We start from the raw sequence: 18,168 nt of genomic DNA on the forward strand, positions 1-18,168 counted from the left end.
GAAACAATTGAAAAAATAAGTAGAGTAAAATTATACATTTAAGCGGTGCCTCATTCATCAACAAGTAGTTCATATTAATTAAAACAAATAAGTTATCTTAACTCAAAACTCAAAACACACAAAAGTCACATGAACTCAAAATATCGAAGTAGAACTTTTTTTTTTTTTTTTTTTTTTTTTTTTTTTTTAATAACTTTACTATACTTAATTTAAGTATTTTAAATGTTTGGGTTTACAGTGATAGCATTCTGTTGTATTCCTACAAGAAAAGTTTTGTTTGTCCAGGATAACTGGTGTTATTACTTACATACTTGTCATAATCTGAAAATATATGTAGTAAACATGCAAGTCTTTAGTGATCATAAGATAATATACAGGGCCTGATTTATAAAGTGTGTACATGCACAAATTTGATCTTACAATGTGTGTACACTAAAGTCCACAGCAACATTAATATTTATAAAAATGGTCTTTAACATGAAAACAGATGTATAGATGTATAGATTATGATAAGACAGATGTATCATAATCACCTGCAATTTACAAATTTTACAGCTGAAAGAGAGGTGTACACATGTTACAAGCATTTTATAAATGCTTCAATACTTTGCCATCTAATGGTAAGTTCTTGTGATACTCTACAGCTGAAAGTGCTATGGTAATCTTATCATATTTAGCTTGTGTTGGTATTACCACAAAAGAACAACAGAAAAACCACATATGGCATTTAATGGTAAATTCTTGGGATACTGTACAACAGAAAGTGCTGTGGTAATCCTGTCGTATTTAGCTGAGCTCATTTGTTGTGTGGTAAATTTATGTTGTACTGTTGCAGTACCACAGGATTACTACTGGACATTGCTGTACCATGCACTACTAAAAGTGTTATCTTCAAGAAACAGCTTGTTTTATTCTGATGTCAGGTGGGGCAGTTAGCCTGCTGCTTAATCTGGAAGTTGATTGCTTGCACCTGAGCAAGTTTATTATGTATACTCTAAGAGGCTGATCACTTTACCAAACCAGATATTTCACTGATTAATTTTGAATAATCCTCCAGAATTTTTAAAAATTATATTTTTACTTTAATGATGAGGGTTATAATGTGAACATGCAGCTCAAAAAAGTTACACTTTATTTTATTTTCCAGGGTGTAATGTGACAAAAGGTAAAGGGTTTCACAGGGTATGATGGTTTTCCATAGGCACTATAACTACGAGCAGTGGATTCACTTTGTGAGAAACTCACACTGCTTTCAGAGGAATCACTGTCACTCTTTGTGTTCATTATCTTGTAATGCATCTGTTTTACTTATTTTTGCATCTAGTGGCATGTTTTTTCTTTTTCTTTTTTGAGGAGTCTTAGAAAGAAGAAGCTCTTGCTCCAGTGTTACTGTACCTTCTCAAAAGTTTTGTTAACATACTGCATCTTGATTCCTTTCATCTGTTTGACTTTCTTTTTAGTTATCTAACAGAGAAACCAAACTTGTTGACAGTAGCTGCAGGTATATCATTAAGAACTGAGTCTGCCCACACCGAGATGAGGTTGACTTAACCCTTAATCTCCCCGGGAAGGGTTTTTCATCAATCTCTGTCACAGCCAAGCCTACTCCTGGAGCTATCACAGCAGTCTCCACCACACCATTACCATAACCTGTTAAATTTTTATATTCTCATTTTTGCTTCTCCCCTTAGTAGTTTTGTTCAGGCAGATTTGAATTAAATGTCCCGTTTTTCCACATCTGAAACATTTTAATCTTTCCAGTAATAACAAAATGGTACAGCTGAAATCATCACTCCGAAAGTTAAGCATTATGTCAAGATTAGCATCATCGGGGATTTTCATGTAGACAAATTGTCTAAAAGAATCAATAGAGCTGTTTTCTCTAACATCTGCAGTTTGTGTACATGATAGTTGAGTTTGGGGGACTGAACTTGCAGCTGATACAGGAAATCACCAGTCTAGTGAAGAGGTTGACTAGAAATACAAGATACAAAACTTAAATGTATTTAACCCTTAAATGCATGACTGTTTTGCCAATCATTATTACATATTCAAGTCTTTAGCGACCCGGACTTATATATCCAGCGCGGATGGATCTCTAACTTCTGCAATAGCAAAAAACTCTCTTGATATTTTAAGAATAAAATAAATTATATTTCTTTACCTTTTGAAACTTAGAAGGGATCATTTTGAGCAAACAATTTTACCATCGCTGTCTTCTCCAGCTCTTACTTCCACAGCACATTCAGCATCTGGCTTATATTCACCATTTCACCCATATTCGCAAAACTATCGTTTTCAATGACTTCAAAATCATTATTTTGATCGCTGCCAGCTTATTCACCACATCCACCATCAAATAACAGTGACATATTTTGTAGCGTACAGTATGCAGTAAAGCCGTTCAAATCAATTAAATTTTTGCTGATGATACTCTTTTGTTTTATGCCTGCGATAATTACGAGTGAAACATCACGTCATTATTGTCCATCAAACAGTGGCACCTTGAGGACTAAAGGTGAATTGCATGTATTTAGCCATCAGATATTTACATATTTTTGCACACAAAAAATGTGTGTTTTATTGTTCATGATGACTAGATTGAGGAATATTAAGAAAGCTGATGTCAAACGTAAAAAATAAAGGAGGGAGAGGGTAGTAAATGATGTCCCGGGTCGCTAAAGACCCGAGGTGCGCATTTAAGGGTTAAATTACTTTTTTTTTTTCAAAGTCTATAAAATACAAAATAGTATTATATGTTTTAAATACATATTTTAAATATATCTATCCCTGTTAAAGAGCATGAATGTAGAGGACATGGAGAAAGGATCAGAAGGCACCATGGAGAGGAAATGGATTCGACCAGATTTGCCCAGCAGATGCACTTGGAAACTTGGTGACCCAAATACAGAGTCACCCCACAAGCACTTCCGACGGTAAGATATCTAACTTTGTTACAGACTTCCTACCATCAGATTTATTTAAATCTATGCTCCCGGTATTAAAATTCAGATTTTTTTTTTTTTCTAGTGTCTTAAAAACTTTCATAACCGTGCATGTAATTCCTGTTTATCAACAGTGTTCTTGCAGAAGGAATGACTCTTCTATAAATGTATTAATGAATTACCACACCCTTACCATACTTCAAATGCAATGCCACAATTTAATTTGCGTTTGTGGACCTGTGTGTAAACACTTTCTGTGCTCCCTTCTCTCACACAGAAAAAAGGCACCCAGTATCCTTCCCAACATTTTAAGCTGGATTGGAGAGACCCCACTGGTCCGCATTAACAAGATTCCTAAAGCTTTTGGCCTCAGGTGTGAGCTTTGTGAGTATCTGTGCCATGTGGGTGTGGAGGATGTATCTTCACACCTGGTTTCATGCAGCACTGTTGTGTGTGTATGTGTTTATTCTATTGTGTTTATGAGGGCACGAAAATCACATGATCATTTAAAGGGCTATGCAAAATTCACTTTTTATGTTAAGACATAGATGTGTGTTGGCAGTGTGTACACAACCACCCTATAATGATAAAAATCCACCCACTCCTTTTTTTAATCCTCATAAATCATAAGTAGTGTCTCCCAACGACCTGTTTTCCCAATCGTTTTAGGTGTCCTGTAGCTGGATGTATGAATCCACATAGCTGTCAATGGTCAACAGTAAGCCTTTGAACTTTTTTCTATCCTTCTATCTGTCTAGTGGCTAAATGTGAGTTCTTCAGTGCTGGTGGCAGCTTGAAGGACAGAATCGGCCTGCGTATGTTAGAGGATGCTGAGAGAGACGGAGTCCTTAAACCTGGAGATACCATTGTTGAGCCCACGTCAGGAAATACAGGTGTGTGTCTGCACCATTAGGCATTATAATGTTTGTTCTCATTTTAATATTTGTCTTAAAAAAGCAAACACTGGTTGTTTTTAACTGTGACATGTTGAGGAAGAGCCTGATACCCACCGCAGCCACCCCAGCCCTGTGCACTGTTACAGTCTGTTAATTGTCGACGCTAAAGTGCCCTTTTCTGGTCTAGGGGCTCCCGGGCCTCGATTTCAAAAGAGGGGGACTGAGATGATACAGACTGATTATTATGTGTGTTTTCAGGGATCGGTCTTGCCCTGGCAGCAGCAGTCAAAGGTTATCGCTGCATCATTGCCATGCCTGACAGGATGAGCATGGAAAAGGTAATGAAGATAAATATCGTGTGGGTGTACATCCACTTGATTCCTCAGCTGTTCTTGGCTGCATATTCGTTGGCATTAAAAAAACAAACAAACAAACAAACAAAAAATCTGACAGATCAGAATTTATTGCACACATATAAACACAAAAATCTGCATGAGATCTTGGACATCCGATATTTGGACATCCAACCCATGTCTAAACACACATATCCAATTACCCTCGGAACTCGGCGTGTGTTGAAAGCTATTTTTAAAATAAGTAACGGCAGTTACTTTTCCCCCCATTTATTGATTAAAAGCTCTCCTGTCCCCATGTTGAGAGAAATCGTGAGTAAGATGTTAGTTCTAGAATAAATGTGAACATGCATTAATTCATCTCACTCACTAAAAACATATTCAGTATTCCTCAAAATGAATAAAAACAGTGAAATTCAACTCAGAATATGATGCAAACCTGCAATAATTAAATGTTAAATAATACATATATTCTTTATGCATTTAATCCCATTTTATTAACCAATGTCTTTGCTGCTGACCTTCGATGATCCAATTCAACCATACTAATAAGCAAAATTTACTCAAGATAATCTAACACTTGTTTTCCTTTTATTTTATTGCTGAAGAGTTGATATTTTGTTCTTCTGCGATCTACTGTACAGACGTAATTTTACTTTTCTCAAAGCCTGAGACCTTTTGGTGTAAAAAGGCTTTTACATTTGCCAAAAATAGAACTTTTTATATTAAAAACAAACAAGCAAGCCCTGCCCAGATTTGAAAAGTAAGGCAAAATTAAAGTAACACATTACTTTCCATAAAAAGTAACTAACATAATTAGTTACTTTTTTAGGAAGCAACTTAATATTGTAATGCATTACTTTTAAAAGTAACTTTCCCCAACACTGCATTTGTCTCGTGGATATTCAGAGGCTCCATAGTGAATGTAATTACGTCATCACATTTTGATCATACTGATTTGTCAGAGGAAACCAAAGCATTTCATTCCTCTCAGCCAAACAGGAACGACTGTTGGCCCTTAGTCCCACCCCCGTGCCCAGATTAGTTCAAACTGTCATCTATTCAACCAATAAACATAGTTTTTGGACTTTTGAGCCACCAATTAGCACATTTTTTTTGGAAATTTGAACAAACTCAAAGTGAAAGTAAAGTACGTTGTGCGTGCATGAAAACAAACACAAAATAACACATTTACATGACAGCACTCTCTAAAAAAGCACAGAAAAACACACGACAGAGCACTTAGACACAAAACAAAACAAAAACAAGGATGAAACAGCGGTACATATCGGATAAGGCACTGGAATTTATGTTTTCACGTGGCTATGCGCTGTCCCAGTAAAACGCCAATTGGGATATGGTCAAAAGATCAGATCTGTGCATTAAGATTGGAAGTGTAAACGCAGCCCTGGTGTTAGTTTTTGTGGTGCGTGTGAAAATGTATGTTTTCGTAGTCATGTGGTTTGTGTCCTCACATGCTCCCAGGTGGACGTGCTCCATGCTCTCGGTGCAGAGATTGTTCGTACACCTTCCTCGGCCCGATTTGACTTTCCTGAGTCTCATGTGGGGGTGGCTTGGCGTTTGAAGAACGAGATTCCTAACGCTCACATTCTGGACCAGTACCGCAATCCCAGCAACCCCCTGGCCCATTATGACACCACTGCAGAGGAGATTCTGGAGCAGTGTGACGGTAAGTTAAAAACTTAATATTGTGGCTTCGTTAAAATTGAACAATGACATTTCTCTTCAGTTACTTGGATCCTTATGAAATAGCTCAGTAGTTGCTTCCAAGTTGTCCAGTGTTTCTCAATCAGGGGGGCCTAATAGGCCCTGTTACAGTTCCAGGGAGGCCCAAGTAAATCTAAATTTCTTTGTAAATGTATATATTATCATTTTAATGGCTACAAAAAAACAAAAAAAAAAAACAATAAATGGAAAAATGTCCCACACTATGACATCATATTTTTTGGAGGTTTTTTAATGGCTGACAGGCTGAATGGGCATTTGAATATTGATAAAAAGGTTGAGAATCACTGCATATGAATAATGCTGATGCCATGTTTTTGTCCTTGCCCTCTATAGGTAAAATAGACATGCTGGTGGCTGGAGCTGGCACTGGTGGCACCATTACCGGCATTGCTCGCAAGCTGAAGGAGAGATGCCCTAATATCAAGGTGATGTTAAGATCAGTTCATGAATTCTGATACAGAAGTAGTTAAAGGAGAAGTCCACTTCCAGAACAACAATTCACAAATAATTTACTCACCCTCTTGTCATCTAAGATGTTCATGTCTTTCTGTCTTTAGTCATGAAGAAATTATGTTTTTTGGGGAAAACATTTCAGGTTTTTTCTGCATAAAATGGACTTCATTGGTGCCCCGATTTCGAACTTGTAGTTTAAATGCAACTTCAAAGGGCTCTAAATGATCCCAGCAGAGGAAGAAGGGTCTTATCTAGCGAAACAATTGGCCATTTTTTTTCAGAGAATAAAAATGTGTATACTTTTTAAGCACAAAAGCTTGTGTAGCACAGGCTCTGGGATGTGCGTTCACGTACTATTGAATCACGTCGAAAGGTCACGCGGAACGTAGGCAGAACCACAGATCCAGTATTTACAAAGCGAACCGCAAAGACTAAGAAAGTGCAAGTAACTCAAATGCTGTTTACAAACAAAAAGGTACAACGATGTAGATTCTGAAGTTGTAGGAGAAAATAACATGGAGTTGTTCGACATACTCTACCTCTTTAAGCCGGAGTACACAGATGATGAACTTGTGGTGATTCGAAGACGTGATTTGTAGTAGTGATGGGAAGTTCGGATCATTTTACCGACTCAGACCTTTGAGTCTCATTCAGCAAAATGAACAAATCTCTTTAGCAAAATCAGCATCACGTGACAGCCCCATAAGATAAACGAACGACTCAAAAAACCTGAAGACTCGAAAGAGGTGAACTAATTCCAGTACAGAACCTAATAGGATGTTGCGCATGCACGACTGAACGAATCACTCCCTGAGACGACTCGTTCTTCCCGAGTCACATTAAAGATTCGTTCAAAATGAACAATCGTTCAAGAACTACCCGTGGACGTGCATCCCAGGGCCTGTGCTAAACAAGCTTTTGTGCTTAAAAAGTATACAAATTTTATTTTCCGCTACATAAGAACCTTCTTCCTTGGCTGGGATCATTTTGGTTCATTAGCGAGAAAACATATCGGATGCAATCGATGCAGCCAAAGGCTATAGATATGCAGCATCTGTATTGACGTTAAATTTGTTGAAATTAATTAAATTATTATTATTATTATTGTTTTTTTGTTTTTCGTGTAGGCCTACAATAAAAGTCTATAGTTCACACATATAAACTCGTAAATATGAACTTCCCTTGGAAGATTTGAATGCACCATTCCAGCAGCCATGATTAACAGCAGTTGGCAGTTAAATTTTCTATCTCAAGTAAAAGTAAAAGTACGTAATTTTTAAACTACTCAAAAAAGTACAATTTCTGATTGAAATTGCTTAATTACAGTAACATGAGTATTTGTAATTGATTATTTCACACCCCTGGCTGGGGAGATGTTGCATTTATTTTGTGTTTATATCATTGTTCTTTAGATAGTTGGAGTGGATCCTGAGTCCTCTATAGTTGCTGAGCCGGAGGAACTGAATAAGACTAAAAAAACTCCATATGAGATTGAGGGCATCGGATATGAGTTCATTCCAACTGTTCTGGACAGATCTGTAAGTGTGCATTTGCATAGTAGTCTTTGATGCAGCTGAAATGACTATTTGATGTTTACTAACGACAGCTGACCCTTTGCCATGACCTATCTTAAATTTCACATCCTGAAATTATCATATATTTGCAGTGGTTGCTGTCTGGTCTATTATCATATTATCAAAGCAGAATCCTTTAAAAAATATAACCTATAGTAACACAAGCTAGAGAGGATACACATCTTTTTTCTTTTTTTTTTACTAAAACTAAAAAGAGCCACAGTGAGAAAGAAAATAGTTTAGATATGTTGAGAACTGTGATGTTTTTGTATCATTGATAGCCTGTTGTAGTTTTAGATAATATTTTGCAATATATTGTTTTTAAATGTTACGTTTTCCCAAGTAATAAAAAAAAAAAAAACTATGCCATAATTTATTTAAAATACATACTAAGTAAACTTCAGATCGATTAACATATATATTGGCTTATCACCTGAAAGATAACACAATCAAATATACTTCAGTATTATATTTTAGTTGGACCTCAACACTTCTTTCGCACAATTAAGATGCATTAAGCACAAATTAGTTGTTCCAATTTAGCAGACAGAAGTAGAACAAAAGTATAATTGTTTTTTTATTAAGCATGTAAATATATAAATGTATTTGTAGTACTTACCACAAAGTATATGTATTTCAAATTCATTTTAGTATATTTTTAATCTAGGGTTTTATTTATTTATTTATTTAAACTGTTGATGGCAGATGGTTATAAATCTTTATTTACTTTTCTGTTTATTTGCATCATTGTGTTATCAGCTGTAATCGTTAAACTGACTTTCATGAGTGTTTGCCAGTTTTTATTTGCACCATATTTAATCATTGTACTGTGTGACAAATTTCTCTTAAGGAAAATGGATAATAACAGATGGTTTAAGGTGTCACACTTCATTCCAGCAGATGCAACGCAATAACCACATTTACTGTGTCTCAGGTGGTGGATAGTTGGTACAAGTCCAATGATAAAGAGTCCTTTACCATGTCTCGTATGCTGATCAGAGAGGAGGGTCTTCTGTGTGGTATGTGACTTGCAGTTCATACTGTCATGTTAAAAAGTTAGCACACCCTGTTTAATTCCATGTTTTTTTTCTGTCAGGACATAAATTTAAATTAACTGGTACTTGGCAGGTTTTAAAATTTGGAAAATAAAATCCCAGATGGACAACATCACATGACATCTCACAACATGTTATTGTTTAATTAACAAAACTTAAGCCATGTGTGACAAAGTTAGGACACCCGATGATTAAATTGCTTGTAGATGCACTTTTAGCAGTAATAACTTGCAGTAATAATTTTGTCCCACTCTTCAGCCGTTCTGTTGTAAAATTTGCTGGTGTGCTTGAGATCATTGTCCTGTTGCATGACCCAAGTTTGGCCCAACTTTAGCTTTCGGACTGTTGTCCTCACATTTGACTCAAGAATACTTTGGTATACACAGGAGTTCATGGTTTATTCAATGACTGTGAGGTGTCTGTGACTGTGAGCCCTCCACCAGCATGTGTGACTTCTGGTATGAGGTGTGCTGATATGCTCTTTAGTTTTTCGTCAAATGTGGCGCTGTGCATTATGGTCAAACATCTCCACTTTGGTTTCGTCTGTTCAAAGGACATTATTCTAGAAGTTTTATAATTTGTTTAGATGCAAATTTGCAAACCTAAACTGTATTGCCATGTTTTTTTAGATAGAAAAGGCTTTCTTCTGGCAAGCCTTCCAAATATGCCACACTTGTCCCATATTGTTCTGATTGCACTGTCATGAAATTTAACATGTTAACTGAGGCTTGTAGAGTCTGCAGTGAAGTTGTTGGGTTTTCTGCCATTTCTCTAAGCTTTACACAGTCTCATGTTGGCTGAATTTCCTGGGACATCCTCTCCTGGGAGGATTGGCGTCTGTCTTGATTGTCTTTCACTTGTGAATAAGCTTCCTCATGTCATGATCGGGGCTGTGGGTCTTCCCTCAGCCTCTCGAGGTCGCTGTTCCCCTTGCACTGCACTCCCCTGATTGTTCACGTCTGTCTTGTCATTTGCACTGATTACGCTCACAGCTGTTCACACTCTGGACTATTGTATAAGAACTCTCACTTCTCACTCCTGTTCAGGTCTGCATTGTCTGTTGTCTTCGTGTGTTTTTCGGTTCGGTTTGGTTTTGATCCTTGTTTCCAGTTTTGTTGTGCCGTGTTGGCCTTTTGGTTTACGTTCTTTTGTGTTTTGTTATATTAAATTCCCTTCCCTGCATTTTGGACCCTGACCTCATTTTTTCCGTACACCGAACGTGACAGAATGCAGACCTCAAAGATGGGTCCAGCGGGGAGGATTTTTTCCGGGGAGGCGAAGCTTCCCCGTTTGGCGACGGCGGACGCGCGTTTGGGGGCGGCGACCACCCGCTCTTTTCCCGACACGGCGGGAATGTCCTTTGAGGCGGCGTGGGCCGCCCGTTTCGAGCTCATCTACGCCTGTCTGGCGGGGATGGACGCCTGTAGGGCCGAGGTTGCGCAGATGCGGCCCTGCTTTCTGGCGGGGGCGGAGACGCTCTTCCTCGGGCAGGCGGCGGCGACCGCTATCTCTGTTCCTGACGCGGCGGCGACCGCTATCTCCGGTCCGGACGTGGCGGCGACCGCGCTCTCTGTTCCGGACGTGGTGGTGACCGCTTTCTCTGTTCCTGACGCGGCGGTGACCGCGCTCTCTGTTCCGGACGCGGCGGCGACCGCTGTCTCTGTTTCTGACGCGGCGGCGACCGCGCTCTCTGTTCCTGACGCGGCGGCGACCGCGCTCTCTGTTCCTGACGCGGCGGCGACCGCGCTCTCTGCTCCGGACGCGGCGGCGACCGCTCTCTCTGTTCCTGACGCGGCGGCGACCGCTCTCTCTGTTCCTGACGCGGCGGCGACCGCTCTCTCTGTTCCTGACGCGGCGGCGACCGCTCTCTCTGTTCCTGACGCGGCGGCGACCGCTCTCTCTGTTCCGGACGCGGCGGCGACCGCTCTCTCTGTTCCTGACGCGGCGGCGACCGCGCTCTCTGTTCCGGACGCGGCGGCGACCGCTATCTCCTGTCCGGACGACCGCGCTCGGCGGACCGGCGACCGCTCTCTCTGTTCCGGACGCGGCGGCGACCGCTCTCTCTGTTCCGGACGCGGCGGCGACCGCTCTCTCTGTTCCGGATGCGGCGGCGACCGCTATCTCCGTTCCTGACGCGGAGGCGGCTGCGCTCGCTGTTCCTGACGTGGCCCTCACCGTGCCTTCTGTTCCGGACGCGGCGGTGACCGCTCTCTGTTCCGGACGCGGCGGTGACCGCTCTCTGTTCCGGACGCGGGTGGCCCTCCGCGCCTTCTGTTCCGGACGCGGCGGTGACCGCTCTCTCTGTTCCTGACGCGGCGGCGACCGCTCTCTCTGTTCCTGACGCGGCGGCGACCGCGCTCTCTCTGTTCCGGACGCGGCGGCGACCGCTATCTCTGTCCGGACGCGGCGGCGACGCGCTCTCTCTCTGTTCCTGACGCGGCGGCGACCGCTCTCTGTTCCTGACGCGGCGGCGACCGCTCTCTCTGTTCCGGACGCGGCGGCGACCGCTATCTCCGTTCCTGACGCGGGAGGCGGCTGCGCTCTCTGTTCCTGACGCGGCCCTCACCGTGCCTTCTGTTCCGGACGCGGCGGTGACCGCTCTCTCTGTTCCGGACGCGGCGGTGACCGCTCTCTCTGTTCCTGACGCGGCGGTGACCGCGCTCTCTGTTCCGGACGCGGCGGCGACCGCTATCTCCGTTCCTGACGCGGCGGCGACTGCGCTCTCTGTTTCTGACGTGGCGGCTCACCGCCTTCTCTGTTCCGGACGCGGCGGTGACCGCTATCTCTGTTTCTGACGTGGCGGCGACCGCTATCTCTGTTCCTGATGCGGCGGCGACCGCTATCTCTGTTTCTGACGTGGCGGCGACCGCTATCTCTGTTCCTGACGCGGAGGCGGCTGCGCTCTCTGTTCCTGACGTGGCCCTCACCGTGCCTTCTGTTCCGGACGCGGCGGTGACCGCTCTCTGTTCCTGATGACGCGGCGGCGACCGCTATCTCTGTTCCGGACGCGGCGGCGACCGCTCTCGCTGTTCCTGACGCTCGGCGTTCCTCTGATGCGGCGGCGACCGCTATCTCCGTTCCTGACGCGGCGGCGCCGCGCTCTCTGTTCCTGACGCGGCCCTCACCGTGCCTTCTGTCTCCTGTCCGGACGCGGCGGTGACCGCTCTCTCTGTTCCGGACGCGGCGGCGACCGCTCTCTCTGTTCCGGACGCGGCGGCGACCGCTATCTCTGTTCCTGACGCGGCGGCGGCGCCGCGCTCTCTGTTCCTGACGCGGGCGGCGTGCGCTCTCTCCGTCCCGGACGCGGCGGTGACCGCTCTCTCTGTTCCGGACGCGGCGGCGACCGCTCTCTCTGTTCCGGATGCGGCGGCGACCGCTATCTCCGTTCCTGACGCGGAGCGCGGCGACCGCTATCTCTGTTCCTGACGCGGCGGCGACCGCTGCCTCTCTGTTCCGGACGCGGCGGTGACCGCTCTCTCTGTTTCCTGACGCGGCGGTGACCGCTCTCTCTGTTCCGGACGCGTGGCGACCGCGCTCTCTCTGTTCCGGACGCGGCGGCGACCGCTCTCTCCGTTCCTGACGCGGCGGCGACCGCTCTCTCTGTTCCTGACGCGGCCCTCACCGCTGCTCCCTTCCGGACGCGTTCCGGACGCGGCGGTGTTCCGACGCGGCGGCGACTGCGCTCTCTCTGTTCCTGATGCGGGCGGCGACCGCTATCTCCGTTCCGGATGCGGCGGTGACCGCTATCTCCGTTCCTGACGCGGGCGGCGGCTGCGCTATCTCTGTTCCTGACGTGGCCCTCACCGTGCCTTCTGTTCCGGACGCGGCGGTGACCGCCCTCTCTTCTGTTCCGGACGCGGCGGTGACCGCTCTCTGTTCCGGGACGCGGTGGCGACCGCGCTCTCTGTTCCGGACGCGGCGGTGACCGCTCTCTCTGTTCCTGACGCGGCGGTGACCGCGCTCTCTGTTCCGGACGCGGCGGCGACCGCTATCTCTGTTTCTGACGCGGCGGCGACCGCTATCTCTGTTCCTGATGCGGCGGCGACCGCTATCTCTGTTTCTGACGCGGCGGCGACCGCTATCTCCGTTCCGGATGCGGCGGCGACCGCTATCTCCGTTCCTGACACGGAGGCGGCTGCGCTCGCTGTTCCTGACGTGGCCCTCACCGTGCCTTCTCTTCCGGACGCGGCGGTGACCGACCCTTCCCTGCATTTTGGACCCTGACCTCATTTTTTTCCGTACACCGAACGTGACACCTCACTGTGGAATGATGGACTTCAAATTGTTTAGAAATGGCTGTATTAGCCTTCCCAGATTGATGGCAGCAACAATTGCTTCTCCAAGATCATTGCTGATGTCATTCCACCTTGGAATTGTGCTAACACACACCTGAAAGCTTCAGAGCGGCAAACTGCCAAAACTTCTGCTTATGGAGGTGCTCATACTTGCTGATGATCGGTTAGTCAAAGGCATTTGATTAGCAGTGCCTGACTGCTACTTACCCTCTTAATTCCTATGTTAACTGTAAGAGTGTCACAAGGCTTTTCCATTTTGCCTTTTTTTTTTAAATTAAATAAATAATGACACTGTGCAATGTGTCATGTGCTGTTGTTCATCTGGGGTCTTATTTTACAAATTTTAAGACCTGGCAAGGTCTTAAAGATATTTTTTTTATTATGTCCTGATACAGAAAACCATAGAATCTAATAGAGTATCCTAACTTTTTCACATGACTGTATGTGTGAAATTAAGTGTGTATCTGAACTTTGTTGTCTGTCACTCTTTGTAGGTGGTAGTTCAGGTGCAGCCATGGCTGCAGCAGTGCATGTAGCCAAAGAGCTGAAGGAAGGCCAGCGCTGTGTGGTGATCCTCCCGGACTCAGTCCGCAACTACATGTATGATATTAAAATGCATTTTAGGCATAATATTAAGAAATGTGCATCGTGCAATAAAGAAATGCTCCAGTTAAAGTTTAAGTATAGTTTTATATCAGTAAGTCTTTAGTGATATGCAGGGGCTAGAAAACAAAACTATAAAGCAAATTTATAACACTTGAAAAAAAAAAAATAATTGCAGATTTTTCAGGTAATGTTTCAACTTAAAGTAAGTCTTTGTGCAGCCTTAAAATTAAGTTTAGTCAACTTGGATATTTGAGTTGACTAAACTTAAAATTTTAATGCAGTACACTTACTTTTTGAATTTGAAACAACAAAATCTGCAGTCTGCAGCTGTCAGGCTTAAAGAAAAAAATAAAATTCACAACATTTAGTTCATTACTCCAACACTGCATGCCAGTTCCTCAGTTAATACAGTATATGTACTGTACTTAGCATGTAAATTCCATGATGCAGTCATGATCAGTGAAAATCTACTTGGTAATGTAAACTTAACATAATGAGATCATGTAACAGCAGTGTAGCATGCTTTTGCAACTGCATTTGAAACAAGCATACTATATTAAATTATATCAAAAATTGTATTCAGTAAGATTTATGTTAATGTATGCTTAAAACTAATTCTTTGTTCTCCTCACCCCCAGGTCTAAATTTCTTAGTGACGAGTGGATGCGTGAAAAAGGCTTCCTGAGTGAGGAGGATCTTGTCAACAAGCCATGGTAAGCATAAACACATACCCACATACGCACGTTTTCTTTGAAAGCACCCATGTTTTTGCTGATATCCTGTTCAAATATAGACACTCTCATAATCTGTTACTGCACTAGTCTGCATTACAGCTACAGTTCAGCTTCTAAATGTGGAGACACGTTCACTCTCCCAAATGATTTTACTCTCCTTCCCTTCCACCCGTCTCTATGTAGGTGGTGGAATCTCACTCTACAGGAGCTTCGGCTCTCCACCCCACTGACTATGTTGCCTTTAGTGTCCATCAAGCAGACCATTCAGATCCTGAAAGAACAGGGTTTTGACCAAGCCCCTGTGGTGGACAAGGCCGGGTAGGTCATTCATCCAGAAACTGGTTTATCAAGGCTCTTAAGATTTTAGTCCCATGGCCTCAAGGAGATCAGCATTAGTGTTAATCACTTAAATCAATGCAGTGTCACAATCACTGTGTATTTACTGCTACATAAGAGGCTAAACTCAAACATTGTGGACTACAGTAATAAGGATGCAAAGGATGTCAGACAATGGGAAAGAGAAATCCTTTTAAAAAACTATCTTTAAAATATACGTGCATGCCATGTGAAATGCACACACTTTTTAAAAACGGTTTTACTTATTTAAAATTGGTTTTAAATTTGTTGTTTGTGTTCAAGTTTTGACAGATGAAAACTTGAACTCACCATTTTTTAAAAATGTCATGATATTTATATTTAGGTTACCTACTTACATACACACACAATAGTACAAGACTCACATCATTAACCTAGAAATACCTAAATGATAAAATAGATGGTGAGTAATGTGTGGTTCAGTCTGGTGTCTGGTTTTCTCCCTGTAGGCAGATTCTGGGCATGGTCACGCTGGGGAACATGTTATCGTCTGTTGTGGCTGGAAAGGTCAGGCCATCTGATCCCATAAGCAAAGTTCTTTACAAACAGTTTAAACAGGTGGGCATATTAACACACAGACACACCCCTTTCTGTCATACTGTACACACAACAAAAGACCAAGAAAAAATATTTACAAACATGTTCAAACAGAACTTGAGACATTGTAAATCCTTAAGTATTTTGTTGTGGTCTATAGCAAAGACTCCTGCTGTTTTGATTTCTGAGTCTTGGATGGAGAAGCAAATAATAGCTGAATAATCACATGTTAATTGTACATGCAAGAAAATATCAGTACAAACAGTGTTACTTAATGTGATCGCTCAATAGTCAACTTGTTTCTCTGCTTGTAGGTGTGCCTAACTGATAACCTGGGCAAACTCTCACGTATCCTTGAGACGGACCATTTCGCCCTTGTTGTGCATGAACAGATTCAGAGTAAGTCAAGTTACTTGGCTCTCTGTTACAAATTCTGCCTAACCAATCTGCCTCTCTACATTTTCTTAATTTTAGTTATATACACTGTGATTCAAAATTTTGGGGGTAGTAAGAAATTATATTTTATTTTATTTATTTATATTAATACTTCTGTTTAGCAAGGATGCATTGAGATGAAGTACAGTAAATGCAGGTTGTGCTGTCATTGCAGTGGATGGTGTCCGCAGTCTGAACTGCAGTTCCCGTCTTACAGACATGAACAATGGATCCCCCAAGATGAAGCAGATGGTGTTTGGGGTGGTGACGGCCATTGACCTGCTGAACTACGTGGCCACACGTGAGAGGAGGGAAAGCTCGCCGTCTGAGTGCATGATTAATAGTAATTGACAAAGCAAATAACAAGTGTGTTTGGTAAACCAAACTGCACCCAGACTAACAGTGTTTTGTACTTGCTTTAAACGTACCACTTCACGAGTTCACACTTACATATAATAAACTGAGTAAAGTTTATGTTTATTTGGTGTGCTGTCCGGGAGAGGGCTTCGAGCTCGGTAATCATTCCCGAACCCGGGGGAGAGGGGTCCGAGCTAGGCATTTTAGCCCGAACTCAAAGCGCATAATGACGGTAAGACTGCTTCGGTTATTTGTAGGGATTCTCTCGTGCTGACTAGATAGGGAGTGTCATTGCTGATGATGAATTGGCCGTTTTAATTATCTGTGCGTGCTCCTCCTGAAATTTTCTAATAAAACATCACTTTGTGTTAAGTAAATTTGATCGTTCTTTTCATTTTTCTGTTATTTTTGTCTGACCTCTTGTAAATCAAAACTGTATTGTACAGAGGCTGAAAATGATTGTTTGTATATAGGAGTTAATGTGAAGTAAATGAATGTGAGTGAGGGTGCATTATGGTTTCTGTGCATGAAGCTGGAGTCTTTGGCTCAGAATGTCTTTACTGTATGTCATTTGATTTCCTTTTTCTTGAATCTCATTGCTGTAATAAGTACAAATAAAGGCTTTATTTCTTGAGGGAACAGTGGTTGTGTGAATATTGTCACTACACCTCTATTTCAGTTAAGTGGCTAGCTTGTAACAGAGCATTTTATTCAGGTTGATGAGAAAACCAGGGCAGTATTTGAACTGATTCAGTCATTTTTAACATATTTAAAGAAAACAAAATATTTCATAATAGGCACCAATGCTCTATTAACAACACCGACATTTTAGTGATGTAAACTATCGGTAACACTTTATAGTACGGTGGCACTAATATGCATCAATTCATGCTTAACTAATGCACAGATAATCATGAGTTAATGTATAACTCAACAAGAACAAACCATTTATTAATAATTACTGCACCAGCAACAAATGAACATTCTATATGATTCATAGATTAAGTAATCAATAAATTGTTATTAGTTAAATGTGTCATAATGTATTAATTCCCTAATAACATATTATATTAACTAATAGTGTAAATTCACGTGTTAATTACCACATTGGGTTGAAGTCATGCATTTTAACTTCCAGTTGTTTGCTTTAATCATTACACACTAAAAACTCCTGGGTCAAAAATAACCCATAATGGGTTATTTTTTACCCAAATCCTGGGTTAAAAAGGGACCAACTAATTTCTGGGTTATTTCAACCCAGAAAAATGGGTTATTCTTTTTGACCCAACTTCTGGGTTAAATACCTGACCCAAATGCTGGGTTACAATAACCCAACATTGTAGTTAATATAACCCAACTTCTGGGTCAAAAGAACAACCCCAATATCTGGGTTGAAATAACCCAGAAATTAGTAGGTCCCTTTTTAACCAAAGGTCAAAGGTCAAAAATAACCTAACTTGGGTTACTATGCCAGTATGCCTTATTTCAGAAAATAAAACTTCAGGCACTTACACACTTCAAGCACTTTTACATTTTTATTGCATTAAATTAAATTAAACTCTATATAAAAAAACACACTTGGACCTATTTATTTTAGGTCACACTGTAATAACATTAGACATTACAAAAATAGAAAAATAAACAACTCATTCTCTCTCAAACATTTGACAACATTCAATAACTGGATTGAACTTGAGGCTTAAAGTCTTCAAACATTGGTTGTGTCATTTACTGCAGCTTAACACAATTAAACAGTTCTGCAATTAAGCAAGGCAGTCTTAAGAAATTTGACAGGTTTTGTTTT

The 18,168-nt window shown here is 42.1% G+C and overlaps 1 protein-coding gene across 1 annotated transcript; it reads left to right on the forward strand.

Annotated features, from left to right (window-relative positions):
• Positions 1-2,809: 2,809 nt before the first annotated feature.
• Positions 2,810-16,960, forward strand: LOC127170718 (cystathionine beta-synthase-like protein). The gene is made up of 14 exons (XM_051118917.1): positions 2,810-2,936; positions 3,223-3,329; positions 3,704-3,838; positions 4,100-4,179; positions 5,680-5,878; positions 6,277-6,368; positions 7,809-7,934; positions 8,905-8,989; positions 13,815-13,920; positions 14,565-14,639; positions 14,844-14,978; positions 15,485-15,593; positions 15,887-15,971; positions 16,225-16,960. The coding sequence occupies exons 1-14, from the start codon at positions 2,818-2,820 to the stop codon at positions 16,356-16,358; spliced, it is 1,587 nt and encodes a 528-aa protein (XP_050974874.1). The 5' UTR covers positions 2,810-2,817; the 3' UTR covers positions 16,359-16,960.
• Positions 16,961-18,168: the final 1,208 nt, after the last annotated feature.

The sequence above is a fragment of the Labeo rohita genome, chromosome 9 (assembly GCF_022985175.1).
Source record: "Labeo rohita strain BAU-BD-2019 chromosome 9, IGBB_LRoh.1.0, whole genome shotgun sequence".
NCBI classification, from domain to species: Eukaryota; Metazoa; Chordata; class Actinopteri; order Cypriniformes; family Cyprinidae; genus Labeo; species Labeo rohita.